Source organism: Podarcis erhardii (assembly GCF_964252035.2).
Source record: "Podarcis erhardii genome assembly, chromosome: 15".
Lineage (NCBI taxonomy): Eukaryota > Metazoa > Chordata > Lepidosauria > Squamata > Lacertidae > Podarcis > Podarcis erhardii.
This window is the reverse complement of record NC_138505.1, coordinates 26,371,843-26,389,898: the sequence shown is the minus strand read 5'-3', so window position 1 is coordinate 26,389,898 and position 18,056 is coordinate 26,371,843. Positions and strand designations below refer to the sequence as shown.

The 18,056-nt window shown below is 47.3% G+C and overlaps 1 protein-coding gene across 5 annotated transcripts in view; it reads left to right on the top strand.

Annotated features, from left to right (window-relative positions):
• Nucleotides 1–18,056, top strand: part of MSI1 (musashi RNA binding protein 1) — a 55,929-nt gene that overhangs the window by 12,136 nt on the left and 25,737 nt on the right. For all 5 annotated transcript variants that reach the window (XM_081842063.1, XM_081842065.1, XM_081842066.1 and 2 more), the window contains exons 5-6: nt 11,932–11,973; nt 14,718–14,810. In XM_081842063.1, the coding sequence (XP_081698189.1) occupies nt 11,932–11,973; nt 14,718–14,810 (135 nt within the window). The remainder of the gene's footprint in view (nt 1–11,931; nt 11,974–14,717; nt 14,811–18,056) is intronic.

The following is an 18,056-nucleotide window of genomic DNA, read 5'->3' as shown; positions in this document are numbered from 1 at the left end:
ATCCCAAGTCCCGGGTCTGGGCAAACAAATGGGCACTCCTATGAGCAGGTCGGCTTTGCGAGGCATCTTCTCACTGGTGCTCACTCCAGCATATCCTTGGAGATGGGAGTGACATCAGGACTGGCTTTGCATTGATCTTTAAGTTGCCTCTCCAGGCGGGAGGGGCTGTTCAGTGACAAGAGGCAGCACCAGGGATGGCTTCATTGCAGGTCGTTTTGGGCTTGGGATATCTAGCGTCTTGGAGGAAGAAGGTTCTTCCGTCAGCCGGCTTGGGCCCAAACTCCCTCTCTCAGCCCACTGGGCTCCTCCTCAGGGTCCGTCACCGACTGAGGTCCCTATCTATCCTCCACAAGATTGCTAGGAGCCTCACAGTGAGTCATCCAGCTCCAGCTCCCCAATCTCTCCCCATTCGTCTTCCGCATCCAGCTGCCCTCTCCAAGGCATCTTTTGCAGCGGACTCATGACAGGAGGGAACTGTGCTGGCAGTCCTTGAGCCAGACAGATTCATGGAGGGCAAGTTTTGTGAACAGTTGTTAGCAGTGTCAGCTAATTAGAATCCCTGTGTTTATGAAACATACTTGTTTCATAAAAATTATATACTGCTTGATAGTTTAAAAACAGAATATTATGTGCACCTGTTAACAGTACCAGTTCCGCAGATTAAAGCCAGTTGACTAGGCATATGGGTGTGTGTGTAAGGCGATCTTGCAGCTGTGTGTAAAACCTTTAGCCTCCCAGATGTTTCTTGGGACTACATCTTCTATGGGCCTTTAACAGGAGATGCACCAACTGGAAACAAAACAGAAGCTTTTGCAGACACAAACAGTGTCAAATGTGGGATTATGTATAAATTTCCCCATGCTATTGTGTGGTTAAGAGTGTTGGACTAGGAATTGGAAGAGACCAGGGTTCAAATTCCCACGCAGCCGTGAAGCTCACAGGGTGTGGCCTTGGGGGTCAGTCACCCACTCCCAGCCTGTGCCCACTTCACAGGGTTGTTGTGAGGATAACTATGTACACCACCTTGAGCTCCTTGGAGAAAAAGGTAGGATGCAAGTGTGGTAAATAACCTAATAACTCATAAGCAGGTGTCGTCAGGAGCGTCCAGTGAAAAGGATGTCTGGATAGGCCCAAGGGCGTTTGAATTTACTTTTTTATTTTATTGTGTTTACACCCCACTTTTTTCTCCATGGAGCACAGGCTAGTATACATTGTCCCCCCCGCTCCTCATTTAATTCCCACAACGACCCTGTGGGGTAGGCTAGGCTGAGAGGCATCAACTACCCCCTCTGCAAGGTCACACATAGTGAACTTCATGCCCTAGTGGGGATGAATATTGTAGCTGAATATTGGTGCTTTTAAGTTGAACCCAGGATCAAATAAGGTAACCAATGCAGGTGATACATGAGCTCTGTAAGATAATATGATAAATGATCAGGCGCGAAAGAGTTGAGTAACGCTTTGCCAGGCTGAAGCAGGCTGTCCAACCTGACAGCTGTTTCCTGTACAGTTTTTACAAAAAAAATGCTGTTTGCTTCTCGGGAGCATCAAACACAACCTTCCTCTTTTCTCTCTTAGGGTTCTTTATATTCTTTGCTTCTGTTTTTACAGGTTCTGACTCCAAACGCACCCTGTATTGTTCCCACTTCTTAAATAACTTGCTCACTTCTAGTTACACCTTCTCTAGCCCCCCTTTTTTTTAAAAAAGGAAAAGAAAAACCCTTCCAGCCTCAGTTTTCCTCCAACACTTGCTAGCCAGACCGTCTAGCTGCATAATTTGAATAACAGCCGGCCTCACCCAGCTTACAGCAAGCAGGCTCTCTTTTCTGCCTAGTGAATTGTGCTGGGAAAAGGAAGGCCTGGGTTAACTTTTGTTGAAATAGGGGAGTATCTTCTTGGCAGGAGCTGAATGTCTCTGGCTGGGAACTGAACAAGACAGGGGACAATTGTTTGTGCTTGGTATCTTCCATCAGCCTCCTGCTGTCCCGCGAGGCCTTGGAAACTCACTGTGGGCTTTCGCTAATGCCACAATGCAAAGGGATTGAGTGTGTTTTTGTTTGTTATGTGTTTTAGAATCTTGTCTCCTACCTATTCTCCCTCCCTGCCAGCCCTCCCTGAACAAGGGTGTGCTTGTGTGATTATAAGCGTTCAGGGATGATCGGGAGCAGAGGTGGCCCTGGTGAAACACAGAAATGATTGAAGAGCATTGGAGCGTCTTCTGTACAATGAGAAGTGGTGCAGCAGCCTTTTGCCAACCTGGCAGCCTCCAGGTGTTTTGGGCTACAACTTCCATCACCCTCAGCAGCATATGGCTTGTAGGCTGGGGTTGATGGGAACTGTAATGCAAAACACTTCGAGGGCAGCAAGTGTGGAGTTCCTTAGTTTAGGGGCAGGGAAATGATAAATTTGGGGTGGAGAAAAGGTGTCTAAACTCAGTGGTGTGGCGAGTGGAAGGTGATTCCGTTTCTCCTCTCACAGTAGCTGGCCACTTGTGAAAACTTATTGAGGAATGGGGCACAGAGCAACCTACTTCTTCCCCTCCACACACAATTGACTGATGGGGTCTCCTTGCCAAGCTATGTGTTTTTGGCGGTACGCCTGGATGCTGGTTTTAAACAAAGGATTAGGCAAATCCGTGGGGGATAGGTGTAATTTAACGGCTCCTGGCCACAGTAGCTAAATGGACCAATCCCCTGTTGACAGGAGCACTGCAGCTCTGATGGACCTGATGATAGGGATGAAGACGCAGGGCAAGGCTGCTTCCCTACCTGTGAACATCCAGAGGCAGCTATTTGCGTACAAAACCTACAAAATTTAAAATAGGAAGTAGGACGTTAGAGCAATATTCATAGTGGAAGGAAACATAGGAAGCTGCCTATTGCAGCTGGTCCATGTAGCTCAATATGACACTGACTAGCAGAGGCTCTCCAGTGTTTCAGACGGGACTGTTTCCAGCCTCACCTGGAGATGCTGCCAGAGATCTCATCTGAGACCTTCTGCTGGTAAAGCAGATGCTCTACCGCTAACTTATGGTCTTGCCCCTGAAAATAAAGGTTCTAGAATAAAGCTGCTTCATTCCAAGTCAGACCACTGGTCCTCTAACTCAGCATTGTCTACCTTGACCGACAGTGATTCTCCCCCTGTTTCAGGTGGTGATCTTTCCCTCTCCTCTCCTCTCCTCTCCTCTCCTCTCCTCTCCTCTCCTCTCCTCTCCTCTCCTCTCCTCTCCTCTCCCCTCCCCTCCCCTCCCCTCCCCTCCCCTCCCCTCCCCTCCCCTCCCCTCCCTTCCCCTCCCCTCCCCTCCCCTCCCTTCTTCTTATGAGTCCTCTGGGCAGCTGCTGCTGCTGCCCCTGGTCTCTGAGTTGCCCCACCCCACCCCCAAAGAGAGGTGCCTTCTCACGCTGCCCCACAGGGGCCTGGGATTTGTCTGTCATTCCTAGCAGCGAGGGCTGGAGGATTGGCTGGCTGGGATCCCTCACCTGCTTGCTTGCTTGCTTGCTTACTTACCCTAAAGCCGCCTCAGCTCCTGGCAACCAGCACACCCTGACCAGCCCCAGAGGTACCATTTGCCTGGGGAGCTTGTAGCCAGGGCTGTTGCACAAACAGCCACACAAGTCTTTGGGAGGCAGAGGCACAAGAGGACATCAGAGGAGGGAGGGAAGGAAAGAGGAACAGAGGCCAGTGTTGCCCGTGGCTCCCCTGACCATCATTCAAGGCACTCCAAGGTGCCATGGCACACTGGTTGAAAACCCCTGCCTTAAGGTGTATCCAAATCTGCTCAGGGGGTTTGTACACTAGTACAAGAACCTTGAATATGGGTGAGAAGCCACTGCAGATCTTTCAACTCTGACTAGTTGGGCACTGTTGGTAGCAGGTACTTTCAGCGTCGCATCTGTTGCTGTGCCTTTGTTGGCATGTGGCCCTTGGAAGGTTGCCAGCTGGGGAATGCGGCCCTTTGGCTGAAGATGTTTACACATCCCTGCCTTTACATGCCAAGTCTGGGTGATATCCAGAGTTAGTCATACTCAGACCTGTTGAAATTTATGGCCACAGCGACATTAGGAATTGGTGTAAAAGGTGCCTTTTAAAAAAGGTAAAGGGACCCCTGACCGTTAGGTCCAGTCGTGACCGACTCTGGGGTTGCGGCACTCATCTCGCTTTATTGGCCGAGGGAGCTGGCATACAGGTCATGTGGCCGGTATGACTAAGCCACTTCTGGCAAACCAGAGCAGCACACGGAAACGCCGAACAAGATTGCAGTAAGATGGGCAGGTGTGTGAACAGATATGAGTGATAGCCACTGTTCTGGCTGCCTCTTCTATTCCCTGGTTCGAGGATGTGATTTTCCTGGGCAAAAGAATTCTGCCTTGGTCAGACCCCACGTGGAGTCTTGGGTACCACAGTTTAAGATACTGAAAGCTGGAACACGTGCAGAGGAGGGTGACAAAGACGATCAAGGGTTTGGAAACCAAGCCTTATGAGGAATGGTTGAGGGAACCCGGTATGTTTAGCCTGAAGAAGGCAATGGGGTGATATAATAGCCATCTTAAAATATCTCAAGGGCTGTCACGTGGAAAATGGAGCAAGTTTGTTTTCTGCTGCTCCAGAGGGTAGGACCCGAAATGATAGATTCAAATGACAAAGATTCCAATTAAACATTAGGAAGAACTTTCTGATGGCCAGAGCTGTTTCACAGTGCAAAGGATACCCTTGGAAGGTAGTGGACTCTCCTTTGTTGGAGGTTTGTAACAGGCTGGATGGCCATCTGTCAGGGATTCTTTAGCTGCGACTCCTGCTTTGCAGGGGGTTGGACTAGAATGACCCTTGCAATCCCTTCCAGTACTACAGTTCTGCGAAAAGTGCACGCGCAAAAGTCCAACCGGGAGTAGCAATGGTTGTAGCAAACTGTGTGGTCTTTGCCGATTGAGAGTTCACTTGCATATGTGGGATACCTGCCCTGTGGGTAAGGTACACACTGTCTGCCTGTCATGGCAGGAGAAAGAGTCTTGGAGCAAGTCACAACGCTCTCATATGGCAAAGGTGGTTTTTTTGGAGTGTGATCGTGGAGACTATGGTACAAAGTGGGAGTGCTGCCAGACTTTGCAATGTGGCTGCCAGACTTTGCAATGTGGCTTACTAAACAGTGGGGCCGGGTACTCTGTCCTGGCACCCCCAGCTTTAAGACTGGAGTTCCTGATGAGTGTCTTACGCCTGGAGTCACCCAGCAAGCGTTGTAGGGAGAGAAGCATTTGCAACGTGCTCAATTCCTGGTCTGGAGCCAGGTGGCTTGGTGCTAAGTGTTCTCTTTCCTCTGGTGTCCATCACCAGAGTTCCTCCTTGTGTGCTCTGTGTGTGGCACGAGGGAGAGAGCAAGAGCATACAGGACATCACTCTGTGTGGGCTTTTTATATATTGGTGCTATGAATGCTGTATTGCAATTGGGTCTTGAATTGCACCATAGCCTATTGTGCATTCGGAGATGTGGGCAGGGTCATCCCTGGGTCAGGGTCCTTACATCATTGTGGGGGTGGCTATTCTTATCCCCTCTCCTTAAGCCAGTGGGAAATATATGTCTTGCATTCAGGGGTGTACCTAGGGGTTGGTTAGGTTGGACCTGCTAATGGCTCAGGCCCAGGGGTGTGTGAAAAAAATTATGCCTCTCCATTCTGGCTCAAGAGTGCCTAGGAGCCTGCCCATGTGCTCCCTGGGCTGCTCCTCGGCTGTTCTGGGTGGCCGGGAAGGCACACAGCCTCCTCTGGGTGCCTTGGTAGAGGAATCTGGTCACAAGTGATGGAGGTGGGGGGGCTGGGACTGATACAGCACCTGCCAAGGGTGCAAGGCAGCCTCGGTAAGACTCTACTTGTGCCATGTCCTGGTTTCTTGTAAAGATACCCTATGATGATGTTGAGGGTATGGTGTAGCAGCCTTCATCAACCTGGTGCCCTCCAGATGTTTTGGAGTACATGCTAGCGGAGTCTGATGAGAGTTCTAGTCCAAAACATCTGGAGGGCACCAGGTTGGTGTAGCATCAGCTACAGCATAAATTTGATGTCCCATCATATCCATGTAAAAGGTAAAGGTAAAGGGACCCCTGTTCCAGTGGTGACCGACTCTGGGGTTGTGGCGCTCATCTCGCTTTATTGGCCGAGGGAGCCGGCGTACAGCTTCCGGGTCATGTGGCCAGCATGACTAAGCCACTTCTGGTGAACCAGAGCAGCACATGGAAATGCCGTTTACCTTCCTGCCGGAGCGGTACCTATTTATCTACTTGCACTTTTGATGTGCTTTCGAACTGCTAGGTTGGCAGGAGCTGGGACTGAGCAACAGGAGCTCACCCTGTTGCGGGGATTCGAACTGCCAGTCCTAGGCTCTGTGGTTTAATCCACAGCGCCACCCGTGTCCCCCTGTTATATCCATGACTCCACACTATTTTAGGCACCCCACAGGTGGATCTTTGGTAGAATGTCTGCACCTGTGGAATGTCCTGCTGGCATACCTGGGCAGTCCCATTGGTGCATCTGTCATGGTGGCAGCAGGCCTTGTATTCCACCAGATCTTACAGCCCTTCATCCAGCATCTGCTAGTGTGGCATATCAAGTGTTTTTTCTCTCTCCCCTAATCAAATAGCCCTGTTCAAATACTTATGGTTCTTTGAAAAGTTTTTTTTGAAGAATACGATACTTTTATATGGTGGATAAATTAATGTGGCATACTTTCTGAGTTTGATTGTTTGTATTAAACATAAGCCCAGTGAATATGCCAAAACGGAACAGTTTCTAATTCTGGCAAGTTTTTTATTCAAAATTTTCCAGGAAACCCCACAACACTAGGGAAGGTAGTATTTCTGATGCACAGCTTCTTCTTTCTGATATAGGATTACTCTGTAAATCCGTTAAAACACTATTGCAGCATAAGCACCATTGATTTCTGTAGCACTTCCTCACAGACAAGGATGCATGTTTGATGCTGTCCAGATGTTTTGGACTCCCAGCAGCCCCAGCAGCAAGCATGGGCAGTGGCTAAGGATGATGGGAATTGCAGTCCAGCAACACCTGGAGGGCACCACTTTGACTACCTTAAACTACCAGTGAGAGTGAACTTAGAAAATCCAGCTCCTATCTGTGCCCCGTGATGCAAATCAGAACAAAATTTGGGAGGGGAAGCATGGCAAGACTTTGCAGCAATTTGGAATGGCTCTGAGGGGCCTGAATTCTGCACCATAAGCGAACGAAAAAGAGACAGGAAAATAAATGAGGGGGAGTGGGAAGCAGGACGTCTACAGCCAGACAGTCCTCCCTCCCTTTAATCCTTTGGAGTTTGCCGAACTGGTGGTCCGAAGGGAGTGAAGGAACCCACAGGATGGTTCCAGCTTCGCACTGAGCTGAACCTGTTGTATGCAAGCACCAGCCTCTGTTTGTTTGTTTGTTTAAACCATTTTTACCCTGCTCTTTAGCCAAAAAGGCTCCCAGAGTGGCTCACATACAATCAATTAAAAACAAGACAGTTCTTGCCCGCCGGCTTACAGTCTACAAGGCACAACACCCGAAGGGAAAGGGACACAGAGGGAAGAGAGGAAAAAATAAGCAAACTTGGGCACCAATTCTTAAACAGCAGTTCTTATCATGATGAGCTGACTTAGAAACAGTTCCGCAATTGGAAGGAAGTGATGCTGAACTTAGTGTGGACAACCGATCCAAAAGTACCCCTAAGCTGCGTCTGCTACTCCTTCAGAGGAAGTTTAACCCCATCAAGATCAGACAAGCTCCCATCCTTCTGGAACAACTGTCTCTGTCTGAGTTAGAGCTGTCTTCCCTTCTAGTTTTTATCAGTCAAGTGGGGCAAGGGTCCAGAGTGCAAGTGGTTGCCCTGACTGATTACAAGCACCATGTCCACATCCTTGAGCCCTACTAACTGAAAGTCATCCAGCATAACAGGACTAGACAGTGCTCTAGACTCCTCAAGATTCATTTTCTGTAACAGTGGAGTCATGATCCTTGGAGGATGCAAACAAATTTATCTTCAAAATGCTCTGCAAACAAACTCAGTGAGCTACCACTGGTTCTGCCACCTTCTTTGAGCCGGAATGTCAAAGGTCCCACACTACCTGCAAAAGCTCTGCTGGACAGCACAGTGAGAATGCAAAGGACACAGCAACGTATGCCTTCTTTTCTGGCTCAAAGAGCTTTCACCAGTGTTGGCTTACCTTCGACTGGAGTTTTCCTCCATTTGCATTCAAGTCATCTCCCAGCTTTGTTTCCTCGCCGTAAGCTCTGGAATATACTAAGGAACCAAACAGGCTCCATGAAGTGGGAGAGGGTCATTGGCCCAAGCCACTTGGATCTTCCAAAGATTGGCCAGAGCACCAATCACATCTGCCAGAAATCCCCTAGAGCCATCTGGAAATCCATTGGATCCATCAACCTCAAAGGATGGACCATCCTAATAAAGTCCCTGACCCGATACTGAAAACCTAAATCTCAGCAGGAAGTGATCTGACCACGACAAGTGACTGGTGTCAATATCCCCTACTTTCAGATCACCCTCTTCCTGCCCAGTTGAGAAAACAAGGTCCAGAGTGTGGCCTGCCATGTGTGTTGGGCTGGTGACAGGTTGGCACAGCCCCATGGTTGTCATGGCAGCCATGAAGTCCTGAACTACCCCAGAGCCAGTCGCCTTGGCATGGATGTTGATGTGCCCCCCAAACCAGCAGTCTGGGAGTCTGCAACACCCCCTCTGAGACCAGTTCTGTCAGTTCAGGCAGGGTGATTGATGGACAGCGAGGCAGGTTATAAACTAGCAAAGTTACAGAACAGAAGGACATGTTCTATGCCTCCTGGTTCTTACAGAGGCCCTATTCTTAAGGAAAGAGGGATGCCCCGCATACCTGCCCCAAAGTATTTGGGGTAGAAAAACATTAAATCTGACCAGAATAAAGGCTCTTCAACATTCAACAACATGCAGATTCCTAAGGTATGCAGCTAAATGGAAAGAATCATCAGAAGAGATGCCCAAGGAGTGAGGTGAGCAGGTTGTCCCTGAACAAGACCTGTATTGTCTAATCCTCTTTTTAAAGCATCCGAATCAGTGCCCATCACTTCCTCTCTTGTGGGAGTGAATTCCATAGCTGAACTATGCGCTGTGTCATTCTCCAATGAAGGACTATGGTGCTGTAAGCAAGAATAAGAACATCAGAAGATCCTGCTGGATTGGGCCAATCCCCCTTCTAGTCTAGCATCCTTTTCCCATAATAACCAACCAGATGCCTGCAAGAAGGACCCAAGCACAAGAACCCTCTTGCCTCCTGTTGTTTTCCATTAATGCCTCTAAAACCTTTCAGAATCTTCAGTTTAGTTTGGCTATCCTGTAATAGTCAATATTGACCCCCTGGGGTCGATGGGATTGTGCAGGGGGTGGATAAAGACCTACGGGTCAACAAGGGCCTATAAGGTTTTGTTTGGAAAATTTTAATTAGGAATTAATTAAGAGCTTCTGAAATAAGGGGTGTGGGCACTGTCAGAGTGATATTATTATTTTTACTTGCTTTACTTCCCTATTTTTTTACTTTTCATTATTCCTAGTATGATAGTGATCTATGATTTGTAAATATTGATGTAAACATTGATATTTCTTGTTTTATTTTGTTTACATCCCTAAGAATCTGGGCTGGAGTTGATGGTAACTTTGTAAGCTCATCAAGGAGCCAATGAACTCAGGGGTCTGGGAAAACCCAATTTAGTTGAAAGACCTATCTGCTTGCCTGGGTATCTGTGGGATGTTAGCTGCAATTTTGGAACTGGCGGGAGGCTGTATGTGTATTTTTATCATTGAAATTTTAGCGCTGTGGTCTTTCTCTGTTGCCTGCTCTTAATTCTCCAGAATTGATGATGTTGTTACTCCCCCCTGAGATTATGTGATGAACGGAGTGCTAAAAATATACTTAATAAATAGATTCCCCTGGGATCTTTGGGTGGTGGAGGAAGCTACATGTTGGAAGATACAGGGCAGATAAAAGAAAGGGCTTCTTCATGTAGCACATAGTGAAACTATGGAACTCGCTTCCACAGGAGCCAGCAATGGCCACCAACTTGGATGTCTTTAAAAGAGGATAAGAGCAATTCATGGGTCATCAATGGTTACTAGCCAAGATGGCTATGCTCTGCCTCCACGGTCAGAGGCAATAATGCTTCTGAATGCCAGTAGCTGGAAACCACAGGAGGGGAGAATACTCTTGTGCTTGAATCCTGCTTGCAGGTTTCCCTTTGGGGCATCTGGTTGGCCATTTTGAGAACAGGCTGTTGGCCTGATCCAGCAGGCTTTACTTACGTGGAGTCATAGAGGCGTAACTGTTTCGAAACAGATTTGGATTTCTAGCGTAGATGTGCCTTTGCTCAAGCAGTCAAGATAGCCTTCGTCTCGTGGAACAGGGATGGCGAAACTGTGGCCTGCCAGCTGTTTCTGGACTATTGCTCCCAGCATCCCTGACCACTAATTGTGCTGGTCAGAGTTAATGGGAGGAGGAGTCCCACAGCACGTGGAGGGACAAACATTTCCCATCCTTGTAAATGAGCAGTCTTCCCTAGCCGGATGCCTTCCAGCTGTATTACAGGTCTGGACATGCTTGTTGTGCAGATGATGGGACCATAGGTTGAGCCTAGTGGATCAGGCCAATGGCCCATCTAGTTCCTCTTCTCACAGTGACCACTTAGGTGCCCCAAAGTGAGCCCAGAAAGCAACTGTGGTTTCCAGCAACTGGTATTTATAAATTTTCACCAAGTCAAATTTTGAAGAATAAAACAAGGATGAAGTGATTGACAGCAATGTTTTTCTTCCTCACGCCTTCTCTATACGCAGCTGGGGGTGTGGAGTTTTATAAGTTGTGTGTCTTTGTTTCTTTTTTAAAAATGATTCTTATTAAAGATTTTCTTAGTTTACGAAAGTACATGCATTGTCTCTTTTTTCAGGTTGTGTTTCTTTGTTTCTCAATTTGTTCCTTTTACATGGTTTTGTATGTATTGTGGTATTTTATGAATTATGCCTTGCAGTTATTCTATTGATCAATTATTTTTCATAATTGTTAAGAGTGTATTTCTGTTTAATGATCATTTGCTGATGTTTCCAGAGTTAATTTTACTCTGTGCTGTTACATGCTAATAGGTTATTGAATATTACTTTATTTGATATAAGTCGTTCCATTTTAAAGTTATGCTTTATTATGACTTTTTGTATTTAATCAGATTATTATAAGCTGTGTGTTCTTTGTTGTATATTTTGTTGCTGTCAACCAGCTTGTGTATAGCAATATAGAAAGGCAGTATAGTCATGCCTCGGGTTGAAGTAGCTTCAGGATGAGTATTTTGGGGTTGCGCTCCGTGGCGACCCGGAAGTAACGGAGTGCGTTACTTCTGGGTTTCGCCGCTCGCACATGCGCAGACGCTCAAAATGAGGTCATGCGTGGAAGTGGCGAATCGCGACCAGCGCACACGCAGGCGCGGGTTGCGTTCGCTTCAGGATGCAAACGGGGCTCCAGAATGGATCCCGTTTGCATCCAGAGGTGCCACTGTATGCAAATTAAAAGTGAAAAAATGAAATCAAATGTAAAAACTGAACAGGAAAATGGGTACCATCTCCAGGAATTGCTCAGCTGCTAGCCCCAAAAATATGAATGGGAACCTTGCAAAATCCTGTTTTTGGCTAGCTCCTCTTAATTTCACTGTAGCTTATGCACAAGGAGTGTGGCATCCCAAAAATGCTCTTTACACTGACATGTTTCTTGTTGCTTTGTTCTATTCTCCCGTAAGGTCTTCTAGCACGCTAGAAAGCCAAGAGATGTTGCCAAGAGATGTTGCCTCCACATGTGTGTGCTCTGTTATTTCTTAAAGGAAAGTTTTGTGTAGTTTTCTTTTTTTTAACCTGCCTCTCCTTGTCTTTCAGATTGACCCAAAGGTTGCATTTCCCCGCAGAGCACAGCCCAAGGTAGGTACTTGTTTACAACTTTTGAGAGTGACCTCCCCCCAACCAATCATACAGATGCTTTGGGGTCATCAAACTTTGGAACTGCTTCCTTGGCCACCAGGCAGATGCTGGGTGCTGGAGCTCTTCCTCTTGGGTTGATGTACAGATCAGCCCTAGACCTTTCCAGCTCCTTGCAGCTGAAACCTCAATGTTTTTAGAGCATGCTGGTTATTGGGTTTATGCCTGTTGTTTCAACCACCAGTGGTCTTCCCTGATGATGGAACAGAGATGGAAACTGCACAAGAAGCACCTTTCAAATTGGGACTCCTCACCTGGGGCTACCTTGCAGTGTTCCCTTCTGTCAAATGTGCCTTTCTTTTGAGTGTCCACACTTCATTTTTCTAAACCTCCCCGTGGCTCCAGTTTGTGTTGGTCTTGCTTCTTTTGGGGGTTAAGATGTTGACTTGCATGCACTAGAAGCCTGGCTGCCCTCTTCTTAAGTAAGACCTTTGTCCTTGGCTCCTGATGGAAGGAAACAGTTTTATAAGTGACCCGAAGAGAAGCTTAGAGGCAACTGCTTGAACTGTCACCCGCTACAAGCTTGAATGGTCTATATTTTACTTTTTACTGGAAACCAAAAGTTTAATCCAGGGTTCGACAACCTAAGGCCCATGGGCCACAAGTGGCCCACGGGGGTCGTTTAACTGGCCCCCGAGCTGCCCACTTGGCGAGTCCCTGCGCGCTGCGCTAAACCGGCACAGTGCAGTGCAGGGACTCGCTTCCGCAGTGCCGAAAATTGCATCTGTGCATGCGCAGACGCCGAAAATCATGGGTGCATGTACATGAGAATGCACGATCCAGCCCACAGAGGGATCTCCACTGGAGTGAACCAGCCCAGGCAAGGTAAACCTTGCCGACCCCTTGATTTAACCATTTGGATGCAAAACGGTGGCTTCAGCAGGGGTGTGGGGTGTAAGACAGCCCCGTACAGCAACCTGTGTTTCATATACTGGGCTGACCTGAATGAGTTCAGGAACCTGTGGCCCTCCAGAGAGCGAGCCTCATTTAGCAATACATTGGCTTGCACGGTGGTTTGCGAAAGTTCAAAGGGACAAGTCCTTGCTCCAGGGGACTAATCATCTAAAATTTGACATTGGGGGAGGGGAGGGAGAACTGAGGCAGGAGCGAAACGAGGAAAGAATATGCAGTTAGCTTGAGTTTTATTTTGTTGGGTTCTCGCTTCTCTTTCCCTTGCTGCAGACGCTTTACCTGCTGACATCTCTTCTTCTACCCAACTCTCAAAACACCCAGTTTTCATGCTGCTCTTAACTGCTTTTAATCAAAATGTTAAAATATTGCATTTAAAGCTTGTGAGCTGCCCAGACAACATACGCCGTTGGGTGGCCACAGAAATGTAGGAAGTAAAATAAAGGCACCTTTTCTGCTCTTTGCCCTTGGGCTTGATGTGCAGATGAAGAGGGTTGGGTGGATGGGGGAACCCAAGGAGAGGGAACGTGATGTGTGCCAGCCAGCAAAGCGGGGATCAGGGCAGCGAGTGCTCAGGTATCCCAAGTAACCAGCACCACGAGCACATGGTTGGAATTGGGTTAATTCCATTAAGCAGTTTTGGTGACAGAAGGCGCTTTGCTGTTTGGGCGGGCTGTTCTCTAAGGCTTGGAATTGCTGCGGATTAGCTCTGTGCACTCCTTGGGGTAATTAGGAGCATGTGTTTCTTGCAGAGCGGGGACACAGCCATCCTGGGGGGGGGGCAGCAGTGTGAAGAGGGAGCCTATTTGAAAAGAGCATCCCGGGCCCCTTCTGAGATCAGGGAGTTCTGCAGGGCTGAAGGGACCAGGAAGATGTACAGAGAAGTCTCTTTCCACAAATGAACTTGCCCTTTCTGAGCGTCTCAGAGTGAATGGTCTGCCAGCCATGCTTGGGGTGTGTGTCTGCCTGTCTCTCTTGCGGTGACTTACCAGCACTCCTGCATCAGATGCAGGGCCTTGTTGTGAGTCTCAGGTGGAAGGGAGAAAACACACACACACACACACACACACACACACACACACACACACACCCCGCCACAGTCCAGCAGTTCTCCTATGCAAGTCCTGCTGAAGTGAATGGGATGAGCTGTTCAAAACCACCCTGTTTAAAAGCTGTTGAAAAAATAATGTAATGGGTAGGCAAAGAAAGCAAAGCGGCGGGGGAATAAGTAGTTTGCAAGCAGACATTTCATGCAGGGCGTGTCACAGTGAAAATTCTGGGTGAAGCGAAGCAGAATTCTGCAAATTGTATAAGTTATGCAGATTAAGTTTCTAGGCTGCATAGCTCCCTGCAATGCAGAAATCTTAACTAAAGCTAAGTTATTCTGCATAATTTAATTATTGGGAGGGGCAAAGAGCTAAGCAGAGGTCACCAAAGCACCACCTGTAACTGCTGTAAAGGTTGTTCATCACATCTAGCACTTATAATTGCACAAGGCAGCAAACCACCAGAACCTTAAGGGCTGGAACTTGGCTTCTTGGTGTTTTTTTTAAGGGGAAAACAATATTTGGTGGTGTTCTTTTCTCAGGAAGCCGGATTCTTAATATGCATGGGATAGTGGCACATGGAAATGTCTTCCTTTAAACCTGCACATAAATCGCGGGATGGTGATAGACAGCATATTTTCTTTAGCTGGCAAAGTGAAATGAAGTTTTTGTAGTTTTGAAGGAGTGGCCCTTTTTGCTGTCCTACTGCCTTCTTGTCCTTCTGTCTTCTAGATGGTGACACGGACCAAGAAGATATTTGTGGGCGGCCTCTCCGTGAACACCACCGTGGAGGATGTGAAACAGTATTTTGAACAATTTGGGAAGGTAAGTGCTTTGAGTCCAGTTAAGCAGCCAACTGCACCCCTCCTCCGGGTATATCTAAACTGCAGCCATAACCTGGTTAGCAATCTGGGAAATGTAGTTCAGTCAGTGGAGGCGGGGAGGTGTTAGGAAGCAGAATTTTCAGTACTCTCGCCAAACTTGCAATTCCCAGGATACTTTGCAGGGAAGCTGTGATTGTATAAAACCAATATCACACCTTTTGGGGTTTGCTGAAGGAAAGGATTAGGAAATGCAATGTTTTCCTTGCTAAGACATCCACAGATAGCTTGGTGTTCTGACAGCTGACCTGGGAAAAAGCTGCCTGGCCTGTTCTTCTGCCTTTAAGACCAGTCTAAAGTGCAGAAATCAGCAGGTGATCAGTGGTACCACTTCCTGCTAATCACCAGAGCTGCTAAAGGCAGAGCTACAAGGACTGCTTGTAAAGTTGGTGATTCCAGCTTCACAGGAGGTGTTTTGCTTTTGGGTGCCTCACAAATTCGCAGAACGTGAAGTAACCCAACAAGTCAATGCTCCCTCTCCAACCCAGATTCTCCTCAGATGAGGCTGAAGTCTGGTGGCATGGCCAGTTCATAGTTCTAGGTGATTTGTATTTTCATTAGAGCCCTAAACCATGTGATCCTCAACTAAGTTTGAAGTTCTGACCCTAAGAGTCATCCACTCCTAAGCCTTATAGTTGACTGAACCCCTTCCACACTCTTCAAATAGTCAGTCTCTCTCTCTCTCTCTCTCTCTCTCTCTCTCTCTCTCTCTCTCTCTCTCTCTCTTTCTCTCTCTCTCCCCTTCCCCAAACAATTAAGTCATTTTGGTGCCTGAGATGGAAAGTGGCCCTCCCTGTTACTTGATGATGATAATAAATTTAGATTATTGGTTACTGGACACATAAGAATTCTCCAAACAACTCAGAAAATGTTAAAAGCATAAAGCATGACATGAAATCAGAAAAAAAGAACAATGCATTCAAGAAAAGCCGTACAGTAATCCAGCTGAACAGCACCAGAATCATTCCATCACTAGGGAGCAAAGTCATGATAATCCTCCCGGTGCCTGAGAGAAGTTGTAAGTTTTTAACCTGGCGCTGAAAGGCTGTTCATTAAGAGACCCCAGTGCAGGGCTCAGTCATCCAAGAAGCTCTTTCGTGAGCTTGCACAGATCCCCCGGTGAATTAAGTTCCAGGGATCAGACCTGTTCGCCTCCCACACTGCCACCATAGTCTGATACCTGTTGTGGTCATCTTCCCTTTCTGGGCATCTCCTGCCCCCTTTTCTTTCAGGGACCTGTGATGCCACCTTATCCAGATTTCAGTTTCATCTAAGTTGCTCCCCAACTCTTGGTGCCTTTTTTTTTTTTTTTAAAGTTCTCAGTCTTCAGCAAGTAGCCCAATTGCCTGTTTTGGGTTGTTGGGAGCTGAATCTGAGCCAGAACATTGATGCTTTGTGAACTTTTTTTGTTAGTGCATAGCCATCCTATTTTACTTTTTTATTTTATAAACCTATAAACATTTTATAAACATATAAATAACTTCCAGAGCGTGGCTCAGCCTTATCCCCCAAACTTTCCAGTTCCAGTTTCCAGTTCCAGTTTTCAAACATTCTTTAGAACCCGAATGTCCGACGCGTGTTCCACGGCTTCCAATTGGCTGCAGGAAGCTCCTGCAGCCAATCAGAAGCCACACCTTGGTTTCTGAACATTTTGGAAGTTGAACAGACTTCCGGAATGGATTCCGTTCGACTTCCGAGGTACGACTGTAACAAGAAGTAGTGGAAAAATAAAACAGCAGGTCAAAAATACAGTGCTGAAGCAAAAAATGGTTGGAAAAGTAGAAAGGTTTTTGTCTGGTATGCTGTGAGTGAGCCTCCCTTGAGAGATAGTTGCCCAGGCAGGGTGTCATAGGAACACAGGAGGAACATAGGAAGCTATCTTATACTGAGTCAGGTCATTGGTCCAGCTAGCTCAGTATTGTCTGCACTGACTGGCAGCGGCTTTCCAGAGTTTCAGGCAGGAGGGTCTCTCCCGACTGTACCTGGAGATGCTGGGGGTTGAACCCGGGACCTTCTGTGTGCAAGGCAGATGCTCTGTCACTGAGCTCTGGCCCACCATTAGTCACACACCTCTATTCAGAAAGTGGGTTGGCTCCAGTAATGGGCCTCCGAAAATGACCCAAGTCCATGAGCAGGTTGTCCTTGTGGCACAAGTCCCAAGTGGCATGTAGTGCTTTAAAGGCGATCTGCCAACACTCTGAATTCTGCTCGAAACCAGATGGTGAGCTCTGTCAACACTGGCATGGTGATGTGGTCCTAACAGCTGGTCCCAGTTAGCAGCCCAAAGCGGATGTGTTTTCAGGTACTCTTTTCTGTACAGTCTTCAAGGGCAGCCCCACAAACATTTGGCATATCTGTTTGCCTGTTATGGTCTCTTAATAGCTTGTTCCAGTGTGAAGGATTATGGGGGGCACTTTAAAAGGACTCAGATGGGCTAATTCTAGCGAGTAACTATGTGCCTTTCTATACCCAACAGGGTCTTTTGGGGGTGGGGGATAGACCCAAGCTTGTGAATGCTTGCTAACTGGTGCCTGGTGATTTTTAGCTGAATGCAGGAGAGCCAAGTGGGAGCCTTCTAAGGGTTTTAAGGAAAAGTCATATAATTGTGCAGTTGGAGGGGACCCAATGCAGGAATCACACAACTGATGGCCATTTTGTGAGGTTTGTGAAATCCCCACCATTGTCACAGGCTATGGGGTGGTGTGCCTCCTTGGAAGTGAATACCGTTCAATCTGTGGAACTTCCTTCTGAGCAAGTTTTTTAAAAGTTCTTCAGGATTTAATGTGAAATGCACATTTTTTTTTTTTAAAAAAAGATTCTAGCAGAGATTAGATACCACTGTCTGTTCTCTTTCTCAGGACCCCCATTTTTTTAATTTTAAACTTTTACTGATTTGTTTACTTACCATGGTGTGATGCATTTGGATAACTATTCAGCCTCGTTGACCCAAATGCCATAGGGTAGCCTTAGAAATAGTCAGAAACATTGGGGTCAAGGTATTAAGAGTACTCTTTCTGAGCATAGGAGGCCATGGGAGGAAGGTTTGGTTAATGGAGCTACTACCTACTTTTGATGAAAAGAAAACTGGTAACTGGAGGAGGATGGGAATCTCAAGTGAGGAGAGTTCATGTCCTGCTTGTGGGCTCCCCTTTGGGGCATCTGGTTGGCCACTGCGAGAACAGGATGCTGA